Genomic DNA, 10251 nt, shown 5'->3' with positions numbered 1-10251 from the left:
ATATACTACACGAGCAACTTTATTACTGGACAGAGTTTACAACACAGCAGTCTGGTTTCATTTCATGACTGCTGGTGGGTGAGGAGGACTGTTCAGCTTTCAGGGGGTTCAGTTTGCTTCGGATCTTGTAAATAATTTTGGAAGATGGACCACAGCAATCACACACTGTTTGATCCCAGATGCAGGGAAAAGGCTCCCTTTGCAATCGATGTTATTATGCGTAAGTAGCCTAACTTTAGTTTATGCTAATTTACTCAAACACTGCATGTTTATTAAATGTTTACTGACATTTGTGTTTGTAATTCGTTTACCACGATCCTCATTCATAATTATAAGTATCAGTTTCATTAAATTGATAACTAGCCTATATTGCAACTAAGTGGAGGTAATTGCTGGAGTTGCACTTAGCTAAAAATCACAATTTTTGTGAAACTAATAAAGACAGTAAACAACATTAAGGAAATCAAATAGGTCATGGCAATTCTTACATGAAATCATTTGTAGTAGTAATTTAAGAATTTCCAATCTGATCCAAATCTAATCTTTGATATCTTTCTATACTCTACATTACACAATGATCTGGCAACTATAACAGTCGACTATAGTCATATTTTTTACAGAATATAATAAAAGTAAATAAAAAGGTAATAAAGAGATGAAATAAAATAGTTTAAGATGGTTTTATGGTAAATATAACACTGACCCATACTATAAAAGAACTGTTGTACATTTGTATAGTTGTCTCTTATATTTCATAAACATTCAGCCTTATTTAAGTGTACTGATTCGATTTGCATACCATCTGAGTCAGCAGCACTGATAAGAGATTGACTTTCTTGTTGTTATTGCGGTCAGTGTACTTTGACTTGAGCTGGGCACACTAACTTTCAGTGAAAGTAATGTGGATCATTTCCTGATCGTGCAGTATTAATAGTAGACCATGTCAGACTCACACAGGTGGTTTAAGTGGGAACTACATAAATGTTTTTATTAGTAGTTGTATAAATATTAAGTGGGTTGGGGGGTTCTCACATTTACCCAAATGTGCAGTGTATGGTAAAAGTACAGATCAATATAAGATATGCTCTGTATACTTACTGGAAAATCCATGCATTCTGTTTGTGCTAAAATTTATTTAGAGATTTGTTTACCCCTTAAGTAGCGCAAATACCCTTTGATGGGGGGGGGGGTGATATTCACATTCAAATTAATATAACTCTGGTGGCATTTTTTGGTCTAGAAGCCTAATCTTGGTCTTGTTTTAAAGAAGACACTTTGGTTTTTTTTGCAGAAGTGTTAGCAGGTGAAAGTATTAAATAAATAAATTGTTATAGCAGTTTACATTTATTTAAAAAAAAATAAAAATAATTCCATAACATATTAAATGTAAATATTTTAAAAAAGTAATAATGCAAACATGAAGCCATAAGTCTGATAAGTAGTTCTGATCCAAATGTCAAGTTAAAATGCGGTTTGTGTCCCATTTTAGTGATTTTACCAACAACGGCCACTAGGTGTCAACGGTTTGCTGCATACTCTTGTCACAAATTAATAAATAACTGTCGCTGCATTATTATTACTGCAAAAAGGTTTTGAAATATGAAAGCTTTCCAACAATATGTAGTTTGTCAACATTTTGTAGATTTATACTAGGAAATAGTTTTATGAATATATAATAATTAATGCATTCCTATGGGGGCAGGGGGGGTCATAATTCTCCCAAAATGATGATGAAATATGAAAACTACACTCTTAGAGCTTTCCAGTGATATATAGTATGTCATGATTGTTTAGGTTTAGATGGGGTATTAGTAGGGCTGTCAGAATTATTAAATAATCGTCTCACCACAATTATTTGACCTCATCGCAATGATTTCAGATCACCGCAATGATTGCACATCTCTCTAAAAAACACAAGGGGGAGCTGTAGCGCCTGTATAAACGAGACTGTATTAGATGGCGTTCCTTAACTGACAGTGTAATGCAATACATTGCGAAGCCATTCAATACAGTATTTGAAGAAATGCTGCAAAACTTTGATAAGCAGTATGAACTATTATAATTAAATGATTACGTTTAAATATATGTTATGTGAATTAATATTCACTGCTAGATAAACTTTGCAAAATATTTAATTTAAATAATCACAACAATGTGTGAAAATGATTTCATAAACAAACAAAATGTATGAGAATTAAATGTCAAAGCCCCAAAACAGGCAATTAATCATCACAATTTGATAAAAATTTCATAATCGTGACAGCCCTAGGTATTAGTGTTGCAAATATATAATAACAACGTGGGCCCAACTGTATAGGCATTTTAGAAAATGGCTCTCACTATGTCATTCCTTTACCAAAATGGTGATGATAAATGAAAACTACAATCTTAGAGCTTTCAAACAATAGTTTATCGTGATTGGATAAGAATTTACATGCAAAACACTGAAGTATGTAGGCGACAGTGACATTTCGCAAGATATAAATGTTTTAAGGCACACTCTCTTCATAAATAAATAAATTACTCTCCCTACATAATTTCTTTTATAAAACACTGTTGAAATATGTATTCTAGAGGCTTAGACCTTTCCAACAATATATAGTTTGTTATAATAGACATTACATTTACATGGAAAATATTGAAGTAAACTTAGGTGTCCCGCTCACAGGACGGCGCCACTTAAGGGGTTTTAAGTATTGCGAGTAAAGCTCACTTCACACTGGTCAGACAGACTCTGTCTGACCAGTGTGAAACCCCTGTTGGCAGTTGTTGGATCAAAGTCAATGAGACTTTAGAATGTGGTTGTCTGTTGGTGTCTGTTGGAGTTGGTAGTTGTCTGACTAGTGTGAACTGGCCTTTAGGTGACGTAATGGCAGACACCTGGTTTGTTTTAATTTGTTTTCTAGCACAACTCAAACCCCCCCCCCCCAAACTATCTATTCTGAGTTCTTAGGAAGCAAGGAAGCGATTTACAAGGTTTCTGACGTTAACTGCTGTGTATGATGCAAGAGTCAAGTGCCAGATTCCTAGATCTCAAAAACATGAATGCACCTGCAATTATATACTCATCCAAAGGAGGACTGGTTTTGATGGCATATGTTTCTCTTCTTCAGAGTTGGACATCTTTGGCATAGTTCTGTTCTCTGTGCTGACCTTTATGGCCACGGTCTCCATGCTGATTTTTATTGAAGAATGCATCTATATCTATAAAAAAGTGCCGGCAAACAAGAAAAGTGTTATCATCTGGGTAACTGGAGCAGCACCGGTGGGCATTGCTTAATATTTATCTGTTCTCCTTTCTCCTTGTCTCAGTGTACTGCATCAATCATTTTTTTGCTTTGTGTATCTGTTTATCATGTATCACGTGCCTATCCTCACCGGTCATTCTTTATTTTAAGGCTTTGTTAATAATTCATCAATTCTACATATTGCGTGACATATTTAAGCTTTATCTGAATTGCATCTGTTTTGTGAGTCATTTCAATCATCATTGCTAAGACGAGTGATAATGAGTGTCAAGATTGAACTTTGGAGACATTATATTTATCTTTTCTAGGTCATTAGCACCATGTGTTGTTTGGGAATGTGGATTCCAAGGGCCACGATGTTCTGCGACATGACATCAAATACGTGAGTTTAAGAAAAAAATGGAAATAATTGGGGGTTTCTTGAAGTTCCGCTAATGAAATACATTGCATATATTAGTATTTGTTGCGAAAAGATGCTAGAAGAAGAAGAAGAAATTTCAATAGACAAGTTAGTAGTGTGCCAGCAAATGATTACAAAAAATGGATTAAAATGTCAATATATTGTTTGTCTTAAATCAGTAAACCCAAGCTATTTAAGATAAACTTTAAGACGCTTTTCCACCGACAGGTCCCCCATCCTCACTCACCCGCAGGCACACTCATTATTTTTAATTCAGGCCTGAGTGTGGTTTTGTTATTAGGATGTGACTGTTTGGAAGGAACACGAAGCCTGTGAACACGATTCGGTATTTTAATACAGTTTTTGTATTTGATTCAGTCCCTGAGTGCGGTCTCTTTTTTACCATTATACTGTTTGGAAGGAAACATTTTCTCAGAACAGTAGAACCCATCATAATGTTAAGTTTATGGCATTTTATTTCAAGTCATTTGGGACACGGTGACACACAGCCCTTAAGTCGATCTATTGCTCATGCCACTCACATTTTCATGTCGCACAACCATCCAATCCATGCTACGGCATGGTTAGCAGCACTCACACAATGCGTTACTAGCCCAATTCTGCAAGCGTGCCAGGTCATAATTAACCACTAGTCAAGCCAGGCTTTGTTGGGTCAAACGTGCTCAGGCACAGTTTGGTTTGGAGAGTGCAGGTACGAATAAGAATGATAAGGAATGGTTAAAGGGACACTCCACTTGATTTGAAAATATGCTCATTTTCCAGCTCCCCTAGAGTTAAACATTTAATTCTTACTGTTTTGGAATCCATTCAGCTGATTTCCACTTTTAGCATAGCTTAGCACAATCCATTGAATCTGATTAGACCATTAGCCAGGGCCGGCGCCACGGTGGGGCGTGAGGGGGCGACAAGTGTATAGCCTTGTTCGACTTCATGCGGCGCCGCTAGAACTGTCAGGCGAAGACGTCAAAATGCCGCGAGATTGAGACAAAATGACACTTAGTATGATTTTTTCGAATCGTTCTCGCGGTACTTAGACGTCATCCGGCTGTTGGTTCTTGCAGCAGGCAATGAAGTTGAACAAGCCTTTTGTGTTGACGGCTTGACGCACGCCGACAATGAGCCCGTGTTCTGAGTCTCAGCGGGAAATCAAGATGTCAAAGTGGGAAAGTATATAAAAAGTTACAGACAGGAGTGGGAGAGTGACCTGGGCCTGCCCTGAAGCAATTGGTTATATGGAAAATAGCACTGCAAGTTCTGCAAACCGGACTCCGGATTGTCACACATCAATTAATGCCGTGGCGTGGATGAATTATCGGAGCATTTCAGGTGCACAGATCCAAATGTTCGGCTGTCATTAAGTCAATTCTAGCACTATGAACTTCAGCCAGACTGTACATAGTTTTGAAAAGTTCAGATGTTCATGTTCTTCAGCATCCTTGCAAGTTAACGTACAACCAACAGCCTTTTGTTCTGCATTTAACGTTAAAGGTAAGCCGTACGATCTCTCTCTCTCTCACACCTGTTTATCAGAAGTAAATAGATAAAAAACAGAATTTATAATTAACGGATTTGAATTAGCCTATCCTACAGCATATAGCTCTATATGTAAACGAGTTATAGTTATTTTTCTATTGTGGTTCTCTAGCTGCTTAATTGCTATAGCTTATGGTGCATTACTTGTGGTTAAAATAACTACGTTATATGATCAAATTGAACCAAAATGTTGATAAAATGTTGCGTTTGGACAGTTTTTGGGCTGAAAACCATCAACTCTATTCGCCAACACTATGCCCCACCATTACGTAAAATTACGTAAAAAAACAGCTACTGAAAGCAAACAAGAAGTATGAACATTTCATAATTTCAAGGTTTATTGCATTAACTAATTTCACCATGGACATTCGAAAATGGATTAAAAAGAAACTACAGCAACTGCCAATACCTCTGGGTCTGAACTTCAAATGAGCAGTGTTGTGCTAATATGTAACGTTAGGTATGCGTTTTTTTGTTGTTGTTGTATTGTTCAGAGCTCTGTACGTTGCTCACTATAGCTGTAGTTTTTGTGGTTGTATTACAGAGATGTTTGTTTATAACACGTTAAAACTTAATGAACCAAACCTATGTATTTTCTAGCTGGGGGAATTATATGCATTCATGTGATTGCCCCCTCTGGTATTTTAGACGCCCCCTCATCAGCACTCGGCTGGCGCCGGCACTGCCATTAGCATCATGCTCAAAAATAACCAAAGTTTCATATTTTTCCTATTTAAAACTTGACTCTTCTGTAGTTACATTGTGTACTAAAACTGACAGAAAATTAAAAGTTGTGATTTTCTAGGCCCATATGGCTAGGAACTGTACTCTCATTCTGCCGTAATAATCAAGGACTTTGCTGTCGTAACATGGCTGCAGCAGGTATAGTGATATTACGCACTGCCTGAAAATAGTCCCCGGCTATTGAAAGATACTAAGGGGACTATTTTCAGCTGCTGTGTAATTTTTACGATGTAACTACAGAAGAGTCAAGTTTTAAATAGAAAAATATCGAAACTCTCTTTTTTAGGCGCGATGCTAATGGACTAATCAGATTCAATGGATTATGCTAAGCTATGCTAAAAGTGCTAGCGCTAGACCCGGAGATCAGCGGAATGGATTCCAAAACGGTAAGAATAAAATGTTTAACTCTAGGGGAGCTGGAAAATTAGCATATTTTCAACAAAAGTGGAGTGTCTCTTTAAAGTGATGTTTCCACATTTGCATGATTACACATTAGGCCTCCTCAAATTCTCAGCACGGATGTCTATCCGTGTTGAATAATGCTGATTGAATGCGTGTAGTAATGTCGACACTCAGGATTGGTCACTCACATATTTGACACCTTCTCCTTGAGCTAGTCAAGCATATTATTTAATCTAGAAATCTCAGATAAGGTGTGAAAACAGAAATATCTTTCATCTTTCAAAACTCGATTATTATATCTATCTCAGACCATCTGGAAAATGTTGTGGTACAAAGACAATGACTTACGCAATGACTTATCTACTATCAGCCCCATCACCGTTCTGGACGGAATGTGGCATGATGGTGGAAGAGCGGCTTTATACATGTCATTGTACTACTGTACATCTGCATAGTTTTTAATGCTGAGGAAAGTACATGTTTCTGCAAGCCTAAAAGCTTTCCGAGTTATTGTTTAATTATTTCCCAAAATGCAGGGGAATAACCCTCCCCCCACACACAGAACTGTGCCTGAAACTTTTCAAAAGGGAGCACTGTAGACAGCCAAAGAATTGTGCCAAAAAATTGCGAGTTGGTGTTGTGAAGGAGTGAGAAACAGAAGTATTTAAATAAACGATTCTTTTCATTTGACATCTTTTGGCAGATATTTTGCAGTTGTGATCTTTAAGTTCCTGATTCTTATGATTGAAGAGGTCGGAGGGGACGATGCGTTCCTGAACCGATCTGAGAAAAAGACGTTACGGATCAGCACGGGACCCTGCTGCTGTTGCTGCCCATGCTTGCCAAGCCCTGCTGTCACAAAGTAAGATATTTTTAAACTAAAAATCTGCCACAATTATAAGTGATTGTTGGGACATTGCTTACTGGCAGGACACTCCACCCACCATGTGTTTATGCTTTCGGTAATGAGATAAAAATTCTGATTGCTTGGAAAAGTAAAGCTATATGACTTTCGTCCTTTTTACCATATGCCAAAATGTAAAACTTAAAAGTTTATTCAATTGAGAGCAATGGCTCTATAATTGTTCTTCCTGTCAATATGAAAAATACTGGAATAATGTATCGCACTTGGATTTTACTAACTAAGCTAAAGTCTGTTGGCAATTAATTGTCCATATCTTTAACTAGACAGGATACATGTACCTCTGGCCATTCAACTCTTCTGCAAACACGGGACTTAGATTATGCCGTTATCTGAAAAAAGGCACCTCAAGGCCATTGCACTCTTTAGGAATCTGAATGACAATAGTTGTCTTATCAGTTTTATGTTAGATCGTCATTATCAAACTCAACCATAATGCATTGATCTTCAACAGGGAGTCCCCTTTGGGGTCTTTGGTGGTATTACTATGGGTCCTCCAAATATCGTTGAATTCGAAACAAAAGGCTTTAGTAGTATAATAATAACAAATGATTAAAACGAAAGTTCACAGATTAAAAACTTTTAAAATGTAAAATGTGTAGTGCTGGGCAAAGATTAATCGCGATTAATCGCATACAAAATAAAAGTATTTTTTGCATAATATATGTGTGTGTGCTGTGTGTAATTATTATGTATATTTAAACACACACACATATATGTATACATTTCAGAATTTTATATATATATATATATATATATATATATATATATTAACTTCCGGTTCAAAAGCCGAACTGCAGTGTCGTCCAATCAGCGATGTCTCATGTTGCCCACTGGTACCTACCTCTTCCAGTAGGTTAATGTAGTTGTGTTTTTATTTGTAGTTGTGTTTTTATTTGTAGTTGTGTTTTTATTTGTAGTTGTGTTTTTAATTTGTTGTTGTGTTTTTTTAATTTGTAGTTGTGTTTTTTAATTTGTAGTTGTGCTTTTTAATTTGTTGTAGTGTTTTTTATTTTGTAGTTGTTTTTTATTTTGTTGTAGTGTTTTTTAATTTGTTGTAGTGTTTTTTAACTTGCTGTTGGGTTTTTTATTTTGTTATGTTTTTTTTGTTGTAGTGTTTTTTAATTTGTTGTAGTGTTTTTTAACTTGCTGTTGTGTTTTTTATTTTGTTATGGTTTTTTATTTTGTTGTAGTGTTTTTTTATTTGTAGTTGTGTTTTTAATTTGCTGTAGTGTTTTTTTAATTTGTTGTTGTTTTTTAATTTGTTGCAGTGTTTTTTAATTTGTTGTGGTGTTTTTTAATTTGTTGTTGTTGTTTAGTAATTTGTTGTTGTGGTTTGCACTTCAGGGCCACCGTATGAATGTGTGTGTATTTATATTTACATAATAATTACACACAGAACACACTTGTATATTATGTTACAAATTACTTTTATTTTGTATGCGATTAATCGCGATTAATCTTTGGCCAGCACTAGTTAAAAAATGTGACTGTACACCAAATTTTTTTATTTTAATATCTTTATAACGTTACGTAACCATTATAACATAAAATAGTTATGTATCATTGTAACATAAATCCAGTCTTAACTGATACACTGGCAGTCCCTGCTCCTCCTCTCTAGGCAGTGGTTCTCAAACTGGAGGTGTGAAATGGACATTTTATCACAATTTCAAAAATTACAATAATTTCTCTTAATGATTTTATTTGGTGCGGGTCGCGAAGGGATGCATTCCACACAGGGGTGGGGGGGGGGGGTGCCAGCCGAAAAAGTTTGAGAGCCACTGCATTGAGGGGTCCTTGGCCTAAATAGGTTGATGACCACTGATTTAATGAGTCTCGTGCATTTGAATCTTTCTTCACGTTCAATTTCTGTGAGTGGGATAGTGTGATGTTAACATTTAAACTAAATTTTGACTGTGTGTTGTTTTTCAGACGAAATCTGTTTATATTGAAATTAGGGTCCTTCCAGTTTGCTGTGTTAAAATTGGTCTTGACCATCTTCTCTATAGTGCTTTGGACCAATGGCAACTTTGATCCAGCTGATGTAAGTGTAGACTGCCACTTTATTCACAAAAATATAAAGACTTGTAGTGTGTTAATCTTTTCTTTGTTCTGTAGGTGGCTATAAATGGAGGAGCCATATGGATAAACTCATTTTTAGGATTTCTTACAATTGTTGCACTTTGGCCTGTTGCAATCACTTTCATACATTTAAAAGAGTCGTTACGTGTCCTTAAAATCATCCCTAAATATTCCATGTATCAGGTTTGTGGTTTTATTTTATTTTTTTCTTATTTGATGTTTAAGATCATACTTAATATTGCTAAAATTATTAAGATTTCATTATTATATCCCCATTATTATATAGATGGTGCTGATTCTCAGTCAGTTGCAGACAGCCATTATCAACATACTGGCAATGAATGGCACTATCGCCTGCGCGCCACCCTATACTTCTCAGTACCGTGGATATTGTGAGTATCTTTAGATAGCTGAACAATGGCAGTGGGTTGTGAAAGACCAATTATTATGGAGAACAGTGAAATGGCTAGTGCTTTGAAATCTATAAAAGTTAATCCATTTGAATAAAACACATTTATTCTTTGCTCTTACCTTATACCCTTACTTTCTTCTGGCAGTGATGAGTCAACAACTGTTAATCGTGGAAATGTTCATCATCACATTAGTCACTCGCCTTTTATACAGACGTCAGTATGATCCCATACCAGAAGAGGATGGTGACGAGGAGATGAAAAAGGGATTTACTTCGGAAAAACCTGTGGATTTGGCCTAAAGGAACAGACTGTTGTGTGTGAATGAGATGTGTGTTTTCTTTATAATGGATGCGTGTGGTTACGTCTCATATATCATTAAATTTTTTTATTGGCATTATAGTACATTAGTGGATGACAGAATTTGAGTCTAGACTGAACCGTGACTTTAAGGCTCTGACTTTATAATAAACACAAATGATCAAC

General features: G+C 36.0%; 1 protein-coding gene across 1 annotated transcript; it reads left to right on the top strand.

The window, feature by feature from the left end:
* Positions 1–10251, top strand: slc51a (solute carrier family 51 member A). Its single transcript, XM_065258326.2, has 8 exons — positions 1–220; positions 3114–3265; positions 3557–3630; positions 7052–7210; positions 9206–9317; positions 9392–9538; positions 9642–9747; positions 9913–10251. The coding sequence occupies exons 1-8, from the start codon at positions 145–147 to the stop codon at positions 10065–10067; spliced, it is 981 nt and encodes a 326-aa protein (XP_065114398.1). The 5' UTR covers positions 1–144; the 3' UTR covers positions 10068–10251.

Source organism: Paramisgurnus dabryanus, chromosome 22 (genome assembly GCF_030506205.2).
Source record: "Paramisgurnus dabryanus chromosome 22, PD_genome_1.1, whole genome shotgun sequence".
NCBI classification, from domain to species: Eukaryota; Metazoa; Chordata; class Actinopteri; order Cypriniformes; family Cobitidae; genus Paramisgurnus; species Paramisgurnus dabryanus.
Note: the sequence above shows the minus strand (reverse complement) of the source record. Positions and strands in the feature narration are given on the sequence as shown.